Genomic DNA, 18,572 nt, shown 5'->3' with positions numbered 1-18,572 from the left:
GTCCAGCTGAAAAAGGTTAAAAATTAGCACTTCGGAAGCTGTCAAAAGATTTCAAGACACCCTAAACACAAAATTGTCCATATTTTGAGTTAGAGGCGATGAAGTTTTCTATAATTTTGATATAACTTGTCCCAAAAGTAGTACAACACACTGTAAAAATTTCATTGAGAAAGCGCAGGTGGGATTTTTTTAATTTTCATTTATGTTCTAAAAGAAATGCACTACGAATTAATTGTGTTCTCGGACCTAAGAGGTGAAGTCTGTAAATATAGAATCTGTACTTTGGCAACTTCCCTAAATGATTTGGTGGTGTCAATTTGTCAAATAGCATGAAACTAAAGGATTTAAACTTTTATTTTATAGAATTTCTTCAAAAATGACAAATTTTAGCATTTTATGGTCAAAATAGGCATTTTAAGGCTTTTTCAATATTGATGCAAACATGGCATCCTGACTTTCTATCTGAAAGGTTTTCATGTGTCAATACTTGTGTTTCTATGCCTTTATCTAGTTCTTTTACTTGTTTATGAACTCAGAATCTACAGAAAAGAAGATTATCTCAGACAATATGTACAAAATGTGTTGTATAAATGACCCTTGTCTAACGCCCTGTTTGGATGAAGTCAAAAGTGGGGTTCTTGGTACATAAAATTTGAAGTCCACAATCAAGAGCTCACTAAATTTGTATCAAAAGCACTTTACAATGTCTATTGTACCTGTTCCATCTCACATAATATCTTTCTTTTCTTCTGTAGGATAGCAAGTGGTTTAAATATAAGCCTGTTGAGACTAAAATTGCATTCAAGTTTTTCATTAAAAAGGCAAAATTCTTTGTATCAGACCATACTGTCTGTAAGAAAAGTTAATTGCAAGAGTCTTTCTGTGCTCAGATTTGTTGTATCATGTCACATGAGTATAGAAATGATAAAAAAGACACAATTTTTTATTTCTTATAGCCTCAATATGCATTTTTTAATGTAAATATGTGGCACGGCCTAAATTGACCCTTATTTTTTTCCAGTCTTACTTGGCTTAAGACCCTTTTAAACTAATATGATGTGTTATTTGTAACTTTTCTTTCCATTTAAAGTACATTCAATACATATGTAAGGATTATTTATAACCAAAAAGCTTCACAAATTTAAAATTGCTGGAAAAAATTACATCTTCATGTAAGGCCCCCTTTCATTGAAAAACCTCAATTTTTAGGCCCAGGCTGATATAAATTTGACTTTTGAATAATTATGCTAAGTCTGATAAATCAAATGAGTACTCTATTGCTTTAAGTACATAATAAATGATATATTAGAGCATTTAAAAAGTATTTTTTGGCAATATTTTAATTTTCAAAGCCCAAAATGTTGATAGTTGAAATTATTCAATTTTAACGTCAAAATTTAACACGCAAAGATGAGTATAGAATTTAACATATTGTCTATAATATATATCCTATTGTTATGAAACTTTGCAAGCAGTGTTATAATTTATTAAGCTTTGGTCATACCAAGTTTTTTTAAGATTTGTCAACTCTTTCTATCCTATTAGGTCCGAGACCACAATTGTCGTCCCTTGATTTTCGTTGTTCACGAATATAGTCCCTATTGTTAACAGTGGGTTACTTGCCAATAATTTTTAAACCCCTTCCAAATTTATTTCTCCATGTTTAATGCCTCAAATTGTAAGTAGTGGGGTGAAATTACACTGTAAAAAAATTTGGGTCCAGAATTTTACAGGAAAGTAGTGATTTGGTCCAGCTGAAAAAGGTTAAAAATTAGCACTTCGGAAGCTGTCAAAAGATTTCAAGACACCCTAAACACAAAATTGTCCATATTTTGAGTTAGAGGCGATGAAGTTTTCTATAATTTTGATATAACTTGTCCCAAAAGTAGTACAACACACTGTAAAAATTTCATTGAGAAAGCGCAGGTGGGATTTTTTTAATTTTCATTTATGTTCTAAAAGAAATGCACTACGAATTAATTGTGTTCTCGGACCTAAGATGTGCATTTCATTTGAGTATAATATAGAGAAGTAATAGCATTGGAATATATTTGATTTATTCCCCTTTGTCTATAATTTTGTTTTATGTTGGTATGTGTTGTCTATGTAATGCGTATTCATTATTGTTATTTATGGTGTAGGGTTTAATAATAGTATATACACTCAGTGACAATAAAATTACTAAAGGTCCTTGGATAATTCGTTGTACTTATTGAGACTTTTGGAACTGCTATATAGAAGATAGACAGTTATAACGTTTCAAATCCGAAGCGTTAATCATTGTTAATAAGTCCTCTTTTGTACCAATAAAACTAGAGCTCTTCAAAGAAAAACTCTACTTAGCCTGTGGTGTAAGCGATAGTCTGTTGTCTCAGACAAATTCAAACACCTAAATGTACGAAAATTTCAAGGATTAGCCAGGTTTGAATTGGACATAAAACTGTATAAGTTAAAAAGACATTAATTGAACCACATAGGTGGACAATCTTTAGATATTTTATATCCAGCTATATATTGAAAATAAATTTACTTTTGAGATCTATTGAATTAGATAGAGGTCTGCATTCATATCGATAGAACGTTTCGATAATTTACAAAAACTAAATCTATATCATGTTTCTTTATTCTTTTTCAAATTTTGTATAGATGACACACGAAAAACACAAATTTGTGGGAAAGACCAAAACCAAAACGACTGAATTCAAAAAGCAAATATCAGAAGGTAGCTTATTTCAAGTGCTTTCAGAAAATAAGCAAGGTTCATGGGACTTGTTTTTCCTAATAAAAAACACAATGGTTTGATTCATAACACATTTTTGTATTTTCCACAAAATTATTGACAAACCAATAGTGCGGTGACAGAAGTGTAAAAAGTCGTCTAGATCGGGAGTTTAATCTCCCCAAATAACACACGGCTAAAAATGGTCTTAACTTAAAGACAAATATGTCTTCTTTAGTTTTTGCCCTGTCGTCAGAATTTCGTAAGGTCACATTTTTCTAAAAAGTCGTTTTAATGACTAGTGGTATATTGAAGAGTTTCAACCCCCCCTTTTTCATAATGAAAAATTGTGTATGTTTGCTTACATTTAATTGAAATAGTTTTTCCTGAAGCTATTTTCATATGTCAAAATATTCTATTCAGTATTTTATTTTCTTTTAATCTATAAAATTTGCGAAGTTTGGACTGATTAAAATTGAGGTAATTTTAATTGCAAATTCAGATACAAACTTTAGTTTATTCTTCATAGTAGTAATAAAAAGTATCCTATAATATTTTAAGCATATAGTATTTCATAAAACTAATAAGAGATAAAAATTTCGGAACTAAAATATGTAAAAAACCTTAAGAAATCAATGGAAAAAGAATGGCGTAAAAAATTCAGTTTCAACACGGAACTTAATCACTTGCCTTCCGTCACATTTTGTGTGTTAGTCAATAATTTGCTCTCAACTGATATATAAAATTACTACCTTTTTCGCTATTATATACACATATTTTCAATTAAAGTGCACTGATATATGCCACTTACTTTGTTTGTATATGTTTATATTCTATGATTTTTTGTTATAAAACATCAAATATACTTTGTCAGAAAAGTCTTATTGTAAAATCAAAATAATTGACGGATAGTTTCAGTAAATATTCCGTGTTATGTCAAGTCCGTTGCAACTTGCTCCACTAATTCCAAAGACAAATTTTATGCAGTGCTTAATATGCCAAAAAAAACCTCGACTGAAATTTTGAGTCAATTTACCAGTATAGGGAAGTCAATTTTTGTATCTGCATTGAATAAAAGCCTGGATGAGGTGAACATCAAAATCTTTCCATGATGCGATAGCTGTTAATTTGACGAACACCGTGCATGCAATTTATCATCGTTCATGCTACAAAAGTTACAAAAGTAAACATATTTGTTCCCCCTTTAAGAGCGAGGAAGCTTCTAATCTGTTATTTAATGACGACATGCAATTATCGGACTGTTGTCCCTCAGTTTCGGGTATTTGTACGCGTTCTAGAATTCAACTGGAGCGCTTGTATATTTTTTTGCAACAAAACATTTTAGAAAGATCAAAAACTACTCAAGTTTGAATCAGATGAGCGTATTAAGAATGTTTTATCCGTGTCAGATAAAGTTAAAGTTGAAATAGTTTCCCGTCCATCTTTTAAACTCCAAGCACTCTGTCATTTTGGTTGCATAACAAATTATTTGCTAAAAACGAAAAAAAAAAAAAAAATCAAAACGCGTGGAAGCAGATATCTCAGATCACGATACTGCTTTTACTAATTTTATTTTGGCTATTGACAACGATTTAATGGTCATTCCTCATGACACCGTTACTTGATAAATATAGATCTTTTCTTCCGGCTGATTCAAATTTAAATATTCTACTTGTAAAATACAAGTCTATACTCATTGATTTCTATAGAAGTTCGGTTGTCAAACAACTTCAATAAGTTCAAGGCAAATATAACATAATATTTAGTTGAAAAATAACTATTTGAGATGCCATATCAGCTGCTAGTCAATTGAAAACTGACCTCAAAATCTCAATGTCAACTGTAAAAGACACATTTAACGGATAGATATTTCATTCCGTTGCAAGTGTTCTTAGAAAAGGCATCGAAACTCTACAGAAGAATACCCAACTTCGGATGAACTGTCTCTTCCTTCTTCAATTCAGTCAATGCCTTCGTATTTATTGCAATTCATTTTATGGTTACTCGATGAAACTGCATACAGCCAAGACTATTCTCAGGAAATGGCACCAGAGAAATTGCGTAAATGCTAAGCAATTGTTGAGTCAATCGTTTGTGTGACCAATTTGTTTTTACTCCTTTTCATTTAGGATTGGCTTTAAAAATGTACCATGAGTTTGGTTCAAAACACCTTGTTGAAACATTGAATGCCAATGGATTTTATGCTTCTTAAAGTAAAGTGCGACGCTATCTAATGTGTTGCTAACCATGAAATTGAGCTCATTCAAGATAGTGTGTACGTCTCGTATAATGTATCCCCAGCATCTTTGCAGACAAGCATATGCATGGATGTCATCACACCTTCCTAAATCCCCTTTTAGATCTCTGTTAAATCTTGGATGAATTGATAGGGATGGTTTGAAGCTGGTATTTTTTAAGGAACAAATGTCTTCGGACTTCCTACAATACCATGTCTGTACTTGTAAAGAAAAATTCAAAATAACGTGTTTGCTTTGAGCAGAACCTTTCATGTGCAGACCTGTGGCCATGAGTGAAATGTGTAGAAATATTAAAACATGTTTTGTGCCGGTTGATGAAAAAGAAGATGAACAGTTGATTTGGTATAAAGCTTGTTGCACTAGTACACACGGTCCCAGCCCCCAGGTTAGGGTGTGTTGGCGCGCCCTTTAAAAAATTAAACCCCGCCGCATTCTGTATGTGTCTGTTTCAAGTCACGAGACGGTAATGCAGTGTTTGTCGTTTGTTTCTATATACTATATTTGTTTCTTTCTTATTTATTTTGTACATTAATCAGGCCGTTAGATTTTTCGTTTGTTTTACATTATTCATTTCGGGAATTGAAGACTATGCAGTATGAATTTTACTGATTGTTGAAGCCCGTACGGGACCTATAATTGTTAATTTATGTCTTATTTGGTCTCAATTTGAGAGTTGTCTCATTTGCAATCATATCACATCTTCTTTTATTTATATGGAATACTTTTGAAGTTTGTGGTACGTTGAAAGGAAAAAAAGGGGGGATATAGGTACAAAACCTATAATGTAATAGATATTAACCAGAGTAAAATATACAAAACAGATAATACTATGAAAGCAGTCATAATTGTGAAAAAAGAACCAAAAGCAGCGAGTAGTCTTAAAAAAAACTGAAGTATCCGCAAATTCAATTTGAGGTCATATTTAACGGTAGTGTTCTATTGTTTTGGTTTGATACCTCACCCAATATGATAGTTTAAAAAATAATTTTAAAGTAATGTCCTGCATGACACTTGATGTTTACTGTGGATTCATTTTTATTCGTGGTATACCAATTTTCGTGGGTTTCGTGGGTCACAGCGAACCACGAATTTAAGAATTCAACGAAGAATAATCCCGAGAAATGTGTATGGAGTCGGGTGTTTATTTCCGGTTATGTTATGCAGTTCTAGAATAGTGTTGACTAGCGATAAACATTGTACAGTAACATAACACGTGTTTTTTTATTGAAAGAAGATACAAGTATTTTAATTAAATCAAGAACTAGATTTGTAATTGCTAGCAATAACGGATGGCACCCTCGTCCCCCCATTGCCAGGCGAGCGGCAGCCATTTTGGAAATTCTAAAGTCAAAGAGTGCATCTACACCTGGAAGTAATCATTTTTGCAAAATTTGGAACATTTTGAAATTTTGGACAATTTTGCTGTTTCCATGGTTACGGCGGCCATTTTGGAAATTCCAACTTCAAAATGCAACTCTGCACATGTCAGTCACTATTTCTGTAAAGTTTCATCCAGTTTGCAGCATTTTTATTTTTTTGACCTTTTTGCATTGTTTCCATGGTAACAACAGATATTTTAGAAATTCCAACTCCAAATACCACATCTTCCAATGTTGCTCATCGTTACTGTGAAGTTTCATGAAGTTTGGAGCATTTTGATATTTTTGAAATTTTTGGTGTAGTTTCCATATGCATGGCAACATAGTAGTTCCAATGAGTGCCAAAATCACCCAACACCTGCATATAGTGGGCACCTCCTTTGTATTAAAATATAATGATTCTGAGTAAAAGCATATCCAAACAGTTCACCAAAAATAAAAACTGTATTTTTTCACATTTGTTCTGTTTCCATGGTAACGGCAGCCATCTTGAACCATTCCATGCTTCCTGCAACTCTGCACATGGGGGTCCTTATTATAGTAAAGTTCCATCAACTTTGGTCTTTTGGATTTCGACAAATCGCCTGGACAAAATGTGTTGCAAGAAAAATAATAATAACTAGAATTGCCATTGCAAGCAATAGCGGATGTCACCCTTCCCCCTATTGCCACTAAGCGGCAGCCATTTCAAACTTGTTTAACAGTGTCAGTAAATGCACAAATATGTATGGCTATTCATCTTTTTGTAAATTTTCAGTATATTGAGAGCATTTTAAAGTATTTCATATTTTTACCGTTTCCATGGCAACGGCAGCCATTTTGAAAATTCCAAAGTCAAAAGTCTCATCTATACATGCCAGTTTACAATAATATTAAGTTTCATTAAGTTTGGAGCATTTCGAAAATATTTGACATTTTTTCAGTTCCCATGGCAACGGTAGCCATTTTGGAAATTCCAACTTCAAAAGTCTCATGCAGACTTGACAGTCTACAATCCTATAAAGTTTCATCAAATTTGAAGCATTTAGAAATTTTTGAAATTTTTGACATTTGTGATGGTTCCTATGGCAACAGAGACCATTCCCAAAATTTAATGGCATATACCACATTGGTACATGGGAGGGACCATACCATCAAAGTTTAGATCAATTTGACCTACCATTTTAAGAAAGTAAATGCCACTTGAAGGTTTTTGGACCATTTTTACCTGTTTCGCATTGTTTCCATGGTAACGGCAGACATTTTGGTAATTCCAACGCCAAATTCCACCTCTACCAATGTTGCTCATCGTTACTGTGAAGTTTTATAAAATTTGGAGCATTTCCATATTTTGGAAATTTTTGGTGTAGTATCCATGGCAACATAGCAGTTCCAATGATTGCCAAAATCATCCCAAAGCAGTATATAGTGGGCACCTACATTGTATCAAAATCTAAAGATTTTAAGCTTAAGCATCCTCAAATAATTCAAGGAACTCCAAAATTATATTTTTTCACCATTTTTCCGTTTCCATGGTGATGGCAGCCATTATTTTAGTGCCAATATTAAAAAGCAACAGGAAAGTCAGGGTTCCTTGTTATAGTGCACCATCATTCAGATTGGTTTCTTTGGCTCTGAGAAAGCGAGCGGACAAAATTAGGTGGAAGAAAAATAATAATAATAATAATACGGAAAAAGAAACAGAGGAAAAGCAATATGTCACCCGACATTGTCGATCGGGTGACATAATAATAAGAAAAAAAAGAAACGTAGAATAACAATACGTCACCCCAACTCCGTTGAGGGTGCCATAAAACTCCGTTGAGGGTGCCATAATAAATATATCGAATATCAGTGATAATTTACTTTCTAAAATTGATTAACACTGTTCACGGAAAATAACTGTAAACTAGAATTGCCATTGCAAGCAATAGCGGATGTCACCCTTCCCCCAATTGCCACTAAGCGGCAGCCATTTAAAAATTGTTTAACAGTGAATGCACATATATGCATGGCAATACATTTTTCTGTAAATTTTCAGTACATTCAAAGCATTTTTAAAAATTCACATTTCTGCTGTTTCCATGGCAACGGCAGCCATTTTGAAAATTTCAAAGTCAAAAGTCTCATCTTTACTTGTCAGGTAACAATAATATCAAGTTTCATTAAGTTCAAAGCATTTTGGGAATTTTTGACATTTTTCCAATTTCCATGGCAACGGTAGCCATTTTGGAAATTCCAACTTCAAAAGTCTCATGCAGACTTGACAGTCTACAATGAAATGAAGTTTCATCAATTTTGAAGCATTTTGAAATTTTTGAAATTTTTCACATTTGTGATGGTTCCTATGGCAACAGAGACCATTCCCAAAATTTAATGGCATATACCACATTGGTACATGGGAGGGACCATACCATCAAAGTTTCGTTAAATTTGACCTACCATTTTAAGAAAGTAAATGCCACTTTAAGGTTTTTGGACCATTTTGACCTGTTTTGCATTGTTTCCATGGTAACGGCAGACATTTTCGATATTGCAACACCAAATTCCACATCTACCAATGTTGCTCATCATTACTGTGAAGTTTTATAAAATTTGGAGCATTTCCATATTTTTGAAATTTTTGGTGTAGTATCCATGGCAACATAGCAGTTCCAATGATTGCCAAAATCATTCAAAACCAGTATATGCCCGGCACCTACATTGTATCAAAATATAATGATTCTAAGTTAAAGCATTTCCAAATAATTCATCAAAACCAAAAACTGGAATTTTCCATTATTTTTCGGTTTCCATGGTGATGGCAGCCATTTTTTAGTTCCAAAGTTGCACTGCAACTGGAAAGTCAGGGTTCCTTGTTATAGTGCACCATCATTCAGATTGGTTCCTTTGGCTCTGAGAAAACTGCCGGACAAAACTAGGTGGAAGAATAATAATAATAACTAGAATTGCCATTGCAAGCAATAGCGGATGTCACCCTGGTCCACCAATTGCCACAAAACAGCAGCCATGGTAACGGCAGCCATTTTGGAAATTCCTTGAATGCCGCATCTAGATTAACAAGTTAACATTTCTGTAACGTTTCATACATTTTTGAAGAATTTTCAAAATTTTGCTTTTTTTGCACAGTTTCCATGGCAACATTTGAAAATTCCAAAGTCATACTGCTGCTTTATATTGTGCTCGCCATAATATAATACCATTATATAACATTTAATGGTCGTAGATTTACTTTAACACCAATGTTCTAGAATGTTCTATTACATTTTTACATTCTTTCTGTTTCCTTGACAACGGCAGCCATGTTGGATATGCCAACCCTCGACTGCACTTCTGCACATGGTCTTTAACATTTTGGTAAAGTTCCATAACAATTGGTCCATCCTATTCTCAGAAATAGTCTGGACAAAAAAGTGTGGAATAATAATAATAAAAAAAAGAATCGTACAATAACAATATGTCACCCGACCTCAGTCAGGGTGACATAATAATAATAATAATAATAATAGTGAAAAAGAAACAGAGGAATAGCAATATGTCACCCGACATTGTCGATCGGGTGACATAATTATTAATTACCGTGTCATAGTTTGGTTTACTAGGGATTTAAAATCAATAGGATTACGTACGGGGATATTGCCCGTAGGTAATATTGTTTATGACAGGAACATTTATTTTCACACCTTATACTTACATGACTGTTTATTATATCGTGATTAGGGAAATGAGCTTTCAATCATAAAGTTTTGAATGCCTTATAGAATTCCGACAAGAATTTATAAATTGTAAAACAGACAAATAATTAGTTGTCTCTGTCCATTATTGTAATAGCAGTTATCAATGAACACTTTAACCTAGAATGACCAAGCGAGGATTTTGACAATTCAAAACTTTTTCAATGAATTCCTTCTTTTTTGTTTGTTTTATTATTGATCAAACCAAGGAGGTTATATGATCTCGTAAATCAAAAAGAATTCCACGAATTACGTATCTGATTTTTTTTTGTAATCAGCGATCCACGAATGTACGTATACCACGAAACGTCTTTTTTTCTCCATCCACGAAAATTGATACCCACGAAAATAAATGAATCCACAGTACCTGAAATTAAAATTTTTCATTAGGTTAAGGTGCTCTAAACATTTGATAGGTTGAAAACTTGATTTTTGAAGTTTTGTTTATAAAACGTCGTTTTATGATTTTTTTTAATAAAAAAATCTCAATGATTAAGGTTTTATGTATAATAACAAACATTACTAAAGCCAAAACAGCATCATTTGTATTTAGGTAGAGTATAGAAATAGAAAAAAATGTCAAAATTGAAACCCTCCCAAATTTTCACAGATTTTTACATATGACCTTTGACCTCAATTAAAAAAAATGTGACCATATCAAGTCCTGACGACAGGCATATTATTATAGTACACGATTTCCTCTTTCCAATGATATATTATACAGGTGTGTGTTCGGTGGGGAGATTAAATTAAAAAAAATCTGCCTTCAGTCACCGCACTACAAGCAAGTTAAGAAATTGCCATCTTACTTTCTATATGGTTTAATGTACTTATAAAATACTGCCGTTGGTCGGTCACTGCCAAGTAATATTAGTTAAGAGTAACATTAAATCATTACTTTTTAGTGTGCGCATATTCATTACCCCCAAAAACCTAGTATTTGTCGAAAGGTCATTTTCATTAATAGGGCTTGCAAATTACTTACATTGTTAATTGTATATAAAGATGATCGTAAACAGAAAAATATATTTATGGAATGTTGTTTGAATGAAAAATATTGTGTTGAATCCATTCATATTTTATTATGAACTTTATTGTAAAAATTTCTATGATTTAATCAGTGCAAATACTATAAGGGACATATTTGTAATTGTGTATTAAGATATATTCATATTTGACGGAGAAAGTTAGTTTAGGATGTTTCTGTTGATAAGACAACACATATTATTCAATATTGAAGGGTCTTTCTCAGTTGGTAAGTTCTGAATCACGTAAACAATTCAATACCAAATACAGGTTATAGAATTTAACATATGGTTTAAGATAATCGCAAACAACCCATTAAGTTATTTGGAATTCATTGGTTATTTATACATTATATATATTATATGTTATCTATCTTTTAGAGTACATACAATCTAACTCTCTTTCATCTTGTAACAGTATTAAAACATTTGACTTTTTCTACTCTTTACACAAGTATTCCAAATTCCAAACTAAGAGACAAATTGAAAGAGTTGGTATTGCTTTGCTTCATAAAAAGGAATGGCCAACGTAGATACAAGTATCTTGTATTAGGGAGGGATAAATCCTTCTTTGAAAAGGATCACTCTGATTCAAACAAAAAATTCTCTGACACTGATATTATCAAGATGCTGGATTTCTTGATTGACAACATATTTGTTACGTTCGGAGGACGTGTTTTTCAACAGACTGTCGGCATTCCAATGAAAACAAACTGTGCCCCTCTACTTGCCGACTTGTTTCTTTATTATTATGAGGCTGACTTCATGCAGGAACTTCTCAGGAAGAAAGATAAGAAGTTAGCAATATCCTTTAACTCTACTTTCCGCTATATAGATGATGTTCTTTCACTAAATAATTCAAAATTTGGTGACTATGTGGAACGCATCTATCCCATCGAGCTAGAGATAAAGGGTACTACAAATACAGTTAAGTCGGCCTCATAACTTGACTTACATCTATAAATTGACAATGATGGTCGGTTGAAAAAAAAACATTACGACAAAAGAGATGATTTCAGCTTTCCAATTGTGAACTTTCCATTTCTAAGTAGCAACATTCCAGCAGCACCTGCATACGAGGTATTTATCTCCCAATTGATACGATATTCCCGTGCTTGCATTTCCTATCATGATTTTCTTGATAGAGGGTTGCTGCTCACAAGGAAGCTATTAAACCAAGAGTTCCAAATGGTGCAGTTGAAATCATTCCTTTGTAAATTTTACGGACGCCATCACGAGTTGGTTGACCGTTATGGAATAACTGTTTCACAAATGATATCGGATATGTTCCTTACGTCGTAAATACAATCCTCTTCCCTTTCATGAATGTGACCTACCGAATTAGACTATTTATGGGATTTGTTATCACATAAGCAACACGACGGGTGCCACATGTGGAGCAGGATCTGCTTACCCTTCCGGAGCACCTGAGATCACCCCTAGTTTTTGGTGGGGTTCTAATTGTTTATTCTTTAGTTTTCAATGTTGTGTCATGTGTGCTGGTGTTTGTTTTTTTTTCATTTTTAGCCATGGCGTTGTCAGTTTGTTTTAGATTTATAAGTTTGACTGTCCCTTTGGTATCTTTCGTCCCTCTTTTACTTCCTAAAGATTAATATAGATATAATTGGTTAAAGCACTAGACGTGGTGACTATGTATTTTTGATATAGGGTGACTTAAAAAATATAGGACTAGTTACCATACATGGTTAGTTACCATATGGTGTTAGTAAGGAGTTACCTCCCTTTCAAAAAGAAAAAAATGCCACAACCCTTTTTTAAAACAACACGGTGTTGAGGGAAAATGTGAAAGAAATTAACAGATTGATAATGGAAGATTGAAATAAGTTCACAAAACATAATTAAAGCTAACAAGTTGTTATTGGCCACATAACGGAGTTACTTCCCTTTCACAATAAAAAAAATAGAAATCTGAAAGGATTCAACAGTCGAGGAAATTGATACATGTAATGAACGATTGAAATAAATTCATAAAACAAATTTTAAGCTAAAAAGTTGTTATTGTTGCATTTGTTTTCTATATAGAAAAATCGAAGTAGGATCTTAGCACTAAGTATTGAAGACTTACTCACTTTAATATGCCGTTAGTCAAAATACCCCATGTAAAGATAGTCGGTAAGATAAATTTCACGGTGTGCTAGTGACCTAATCCGATATAAATGACGATATATATGGGGTCAGTAAATTTCATGTGGTGTGTGAGCGAAGCCCTCATATATATCGTATTAGGTCACTAGCACACCGTGTAATTATCTTATTGACTGTCTTCGCATGTGGTATTTATACTATTGGCCGATCAAAGTTATTAAGTCTTCAATACTTATTTTTAACATGTTTAAGAACTGACTTCCATTTGTCTATATAAAAAGAAAAAAACAACAAAAACAACGAGTTAGCTTTAAATCTATTTTATGAATGTATTGCAATCATTCGTTATCAGTTTCTTCGTCTGTTTCAACCATTGAGATTTCTTGGTTGTTTTGAAATGGAAGTTACTCCTTACTAATCCCATATGGTTGCTTACCTTATCTGCCTTATATGGTAACTTACAATGTATCGGTTAGGGCACCCTTTACCAAATATATGTAGTCACCACGTGTAGTCCGTTAACCAATCATATCCCCATAAATCTATAGGGAGGTAAGATAAATATTTGTGTCTGCTAAATCTAAATATGTATGCAATGTTAATGTCTGTATCATTTAGTATCGTTTGACTAGTTGTCTCATTCGCAAACATCCCACATTTATATTTGTTTTTATTTGTACTAAACATCCCCGGTAAATTTATCAAAGAATTAATAGGCAGTTTCAAATCAATATTAAGCACCGAACTTTTTAAAGAAATATTATCTGTAAAATTCATAACAAGCTAGAAATGGGTCAAGATAATATTTGTCTATAAAACTTAATGTCATAAATATATTTTTCCGATTATTATCACCTTTATTACTGTAAGCAATGTAATAGTATGTACTGTTATCAGTTAGTTTATATAGACAAAGAAAAGGTTACAACGACAATGTGTGAACCTGTATGCTTCATAAATAATAATGTGTAATGACAGTAACCTTAGCAGCTTTTAAGATAAAAATAAATGCTGTCTTTTATTATTTCATCAGAAAATACATAATTGTGTTATAGACAATTATAAATTGGTTCACACTAGACGTATCTTTCAATCATTTGTAGAAATTTTTTGTTTTGATCATTAAAAGCTATAAATAAATAAAAATCCCCCCCCCAAAAAAAAATCTATTCATAACTACTTATATCAGTACACGAAATAAGTGTATGTACTTTTGAAATCACCTCTCCATGTCAACTCTTAACAGTAACATTTTAAATTGCACTTTTAAATGATCCTAATTTGTATAAATAAGGGCAAACTATTAATGAGTTAATTGAAGTTAATTCAATTAAGATCAGATGCAGTGCATGGGCATCAAAAGAGAGCCAAAAGATACGAAAGGAATAACTAAACTCATGAGTCGATAAGGAACTGATAATGCCATGACCTAAAAAACAAGGAAAGACTCAGAAGAAACAAAAATAAACCGAGCAAAAATTCAAATATTATAAATTATTTTTAATAATTTTATATACAGTTGTAAGATCAGTGTCAAGTACCAGAGTGTCAGTCTTGATAACAGCAAAATGGCAATACTACTTATTGACTACAAATTCAAGAATTCTATACATAAACTGTCACTTTAGCCTAATTTCTCACGTATATTTAAGTCCTTTCACGGTGCAGTTTGCAGGTATCATTTCAAAACAAATAGTCCCTAGTTCGTCAAAACGATAATGTTAGTCAACGCTGCTGACGTATATAAAGTGTCTAGTATATTTACTAAGTTCAGCCAAACACTTCATTGATAATGTTAAATTATTCAAAAGCAGCTAACTCTTAAACCCACACTTGGTAATGTGGGACAAGTTTAAATCACCAAGCAGAAAACTCTTTCTGTATCTGACAAGATGAATAAAAAGCTGAATTCGAGCTCGGTTTGAATGATGACGATGTACAGTATGTGGATGGTGTAATGAATGATTGCCCTCCTAATAACGATTGCGAAACCGGAAATAGTGAATCGCTTCTGAATGACTGTACGGTTGCTGGAAATTGCGTCCTTGTCATTTCGAATGTAGACTGAGGAATTTGAGGTGAGTTGTGAGGTTTTGTATGCATAAAGGATCCTTTCATTAAGTAAGGATAGAATGCAATTGGCGATGATGTCATAGGTACATATCCATTATTATTTCGTGTGTAGAATTGATAAGATGAGCGATCGACAGTTTTAACAGAACCTTTTCTTGCTCTTCGCCTTGCATTTCGACGTCTGAAATCTCCTTTTGCAAAATCCTCCGTACATGTTATGTGAATAGACCAATAATTGCCTTTTCCGTTATTGGACCTACCACATTTCACGAAACACTCGTTTAGAGACAGATTATGTCGTATGCTGTTTCTCCATGCTTTTTCTTTGTTATTGTAGAAGGGAAAACTATCCATTATGTACTGATATATATCATTGAGTAACATTTTCTTGTTTGGTTTACTCAGTATTGCCATTGAAATCATAGCGATGTACGAGTGCGATGGCTTCTTGGTAATACTTGTACATAATATATTCTTGATAGATCTGCCTAACGAGAACTGAACCTGCAATAAATAATAAGAAATATTATAGAAAATGAAATGAAAGATATATTAGGAAATAAAGAGAAAAGGATAAATATTAAAAAATAATGATGATATTAGTAAGTATCATTATCAATATTGAAAATTTTCAACACATAAAACTGAGCTGTTGCTTTGCTTATTATGGAATACATTTGCATTGAATATTGATACATATAGATTATTACATGGCATTTTTCATATCATACCCTTTATCGGCCCTAGGTCATGATATCAGCCCAAGAGCCGTAGGCTCGAGGGATGATATCATGACCGAGGGCCGATAAAGGGTATGATATGAAAAATGACATGTAATTATCTTTTTATCATATACTTCAACAGAAGAAATACAGACAAACACCATTAAAATTTTGTTTTTCTTTGATAATTTATAATTAACCAAATACAAATTTCTGAACTTTAATTGTTGTTATTAAATGATATAACAAGCATCAGAGTGACATAAATGTATGAAAACAATTACATGACTTGTATATTAATGTTCTTAGTTGGAAAAATTAATTGTCACATTTCCCGTAATAGTTGCCCCTGCAAACATATGCATTGCTTTTCCTTTGTGATTTTCATGTACTATTTCTGGCATTTCATTTATTCCTGTAGTTGTTGTTGCTGAAACTGGTTTAGAATTAGATTCAAAATTTGAAATATCTTTCAATACAAAAGAAAGTTCGGCTTCTTGGGAAGCAGACAAAAGTTCTGCATCATCATCTGATGGTATATCATTGTTGTTATCATCCACAGGCCTTGGGTTTTTATCCGAAGTTATTTTCCCTGTACCAATTTTACTCAAAATATTAGACATTTCCTTCTGTTGTTCAATTGATGCTGAGCTATAGGAGTTTATGGATTGAACATTTTTATGTCCACTCAACTGCATTATGCGTGTATCTGGTATGTCCTCATGTACCAAGGCAGTGATAGTAGTTTTTCTGACACTATGATTAGTTTTTCTACCCTGAATACCACCGTCTTCACACATTTTTTTAACAAAAGAACTTAGAGTGTTCTTTCCTAAAGCTTGTCTTGAAAACCAGACCCCGTCATCCTTAATTTGCCTGGAAAACCCCAAATAAAAGGGACAATCATCTGCAACCATATCTTCTGGTCTTCTTCTAAGAAACTGTTTATATGTCTGTATAGGACATCTAGGATTACCTGAAAGAAGATAAACCAGTTAAATATTGATTGTTTAAATGTCATTATTATACGCATGTTTACAATATAATATATATATACATGTACATGTAGCTACACTTGTAATATATGATATCTGGCTGTTATTTTGTGATGGCAATATCTTGATATCTTGTTTAATACATATTTACACTACATGTATACTATGTTTTGCGTTTTTTAATTTACTTTTTCTGTAATTCAATTAAAAAATGAAATAATTATTTTGAATCTTGTCCCCCCTATAAAACTTTTCCTGAAACATTACCTGTGTCAGCAAACATCTTGGCCTGAAAGGCACGGGTGTCCAAGTTAGCACCATTTCTTGTTTTGGTTATCCTCTCAGTATGTTCGAGATACTGCCCCCCGTCCGTAGTTGCCTTCATTTGGATGTCTCCCCATCTTAAGGTTGTGTGTTCTTCCCGGGAGCGTAAACCAAAATGTAGAGTGTTATTCATCCAAACAGTTCTGACTAGAGATTGAGGATTTCCTGCAAATAAATTTAAGGAATTTGTTTGAGTAAAAAATATTTGATTTAGACTTGTGTATACAATAAGGTTAAAATAATATACATTCTTATGACTGTACAAAATCAGGTGAAGATAATTCAAGGTATTGTCAAATTATTTTTTTAATTACATCATACCAATGTGTTTATTTTGTAGAGAAAATTGTGACCTCACAAAGGGCCAAATAACAAGACAAAGCTATTTAAAACACCAATAACAAAAAAATAATTATGCAAAGAATTGTTACCTGCACCAAGCAGCTCTTTTTCGTATAGTAAATTAACTTCCTCAGCTGTGAAGGGGTCTGCTTTCCTTTTTTTGGCTCCCATTCCCATGGATTTCAGCTGTTTCAGTTTGGCAGACATCACATCTCTAGAGTGGTGAAATTCTTTGTCAACCATTATATTTATTGCACATTTCTCTGTTAGATATCTTGATATGCTGCTCTGCATTGATCTGACAGATTGAGGTTCGTAGTTAGACTCGTCGTCTTTTTTCACTGTCATGAAGAAACGAGCCAAACATTTATCAAGTTCCGTAACAGGAATTTCTTCCGCTAACCTCATCTCGTTATTGGATCTTAACCATCTGTTGAAAAGTCTCATGTCACTCGTAGTTTTTCTAACTGTATTATCGTTTTTCAACGATTGAACAAAAGCAGCAGTGTCCGTGTCGTCTGCCATGTTTACAAACAACTTTCCGGAAATACCCGAAGTTCCATGTGATAAACCCCACGGACAATAACGGAAAGGCATGCGATAACATTCCGGAAGCAGTTAATAAAGGTGCCTTTATCAGCCCGCTAAGGAAATCTGTAGGAATCTGGTTAATAAACCTTGTAATCCTTTCATAGCCTTTTAATATTTTTAAATGTTATTGAACTGTAAAAATTAAGTATTATTTCATACAAGTATATGATAAACAAATTTATTCGCCTTTTATATATACTGTTTTCATTCTTATATAAATCATAAGATTCCTCTCCATAATTTAACTGTATTGTTATTAAATAAGACAACATACCTGTGCAATAGATGCATTACTGTCAATGTGGTTACTTTCATTTTTACTTGT

The 18,572-nt window shown here is 32.8% G+C and overlaps 1 protein-coding gene across 1 annotated transcript; it reads right to left on the bottom strand.

The window, feature by feature from the left end:
- Positions 1-16,201: 16,201 nt before the first annotated feature.
- On the bottom strand, positions 16,202-18,366 carry LOC143071646 (uncharacterized protein KIAA1958-like). Its single transcript, XM_076246108.1, has 3 exons — positions 17,746-18,366; positions 17,258-17,479; positions 16,202-16,971 (listed from the first exon to the last, which is right to left on the bottom strand). The coding sequence occupies exons 1-3, from the start codon at positions 18,251-18,253 to the stop codon at positions 16,301-16,303; spliced, it is 1,401 nt and encodes a 466-aa protein (XP_076102223.1). The 5' UTR covers positions 18,254-18,366; the 3' UTR covers positions 16,202-16,300.
- Between the last annotated feature and the right edge of the window lie 206 nt (positions 18,367-18,572).

This window comes from Mytilus galloprovincialis, chromosome 4 (genome assembly GCF_965363235.1).
Source record: "Mytilus galloprovincialis chromosome 4, xbMytGall1.hap1.1, whole genome shotgun sequence".
NCBI lineage: Eukaryota > Metazoa > Mollusca > Bivalvia > Mytilida > Mytilidae > Mytilus > Mytilus galloprovincialis.
This window is presented reverse-complemented; position numbering and strand designations above follow the sequence as displayed.

Coding starts and splice junctions, on each gene's coding strand:
- LOC143071646 (XM_076246108.1), bottom strand. CDS start 18,253: ATGCCTTTCCGTTATTGTCCGTGGGGTTTATCACATGGAACTTCGGGT. Junction 17,480..17,745: donor AAAAGAGCTGCTTGGTGCAG/GTAACAATTCTT, acceptor ATTTATTTGCAG/GAAATCCTCAATCTCTAGTC. Junction 16,972..17,257: donor CAAGATGTTTGCTGACACAG/GTAATGTTTCAG, acceptor ATCTTCTTTCAG/GTAATCCTAGATGTCCTATA.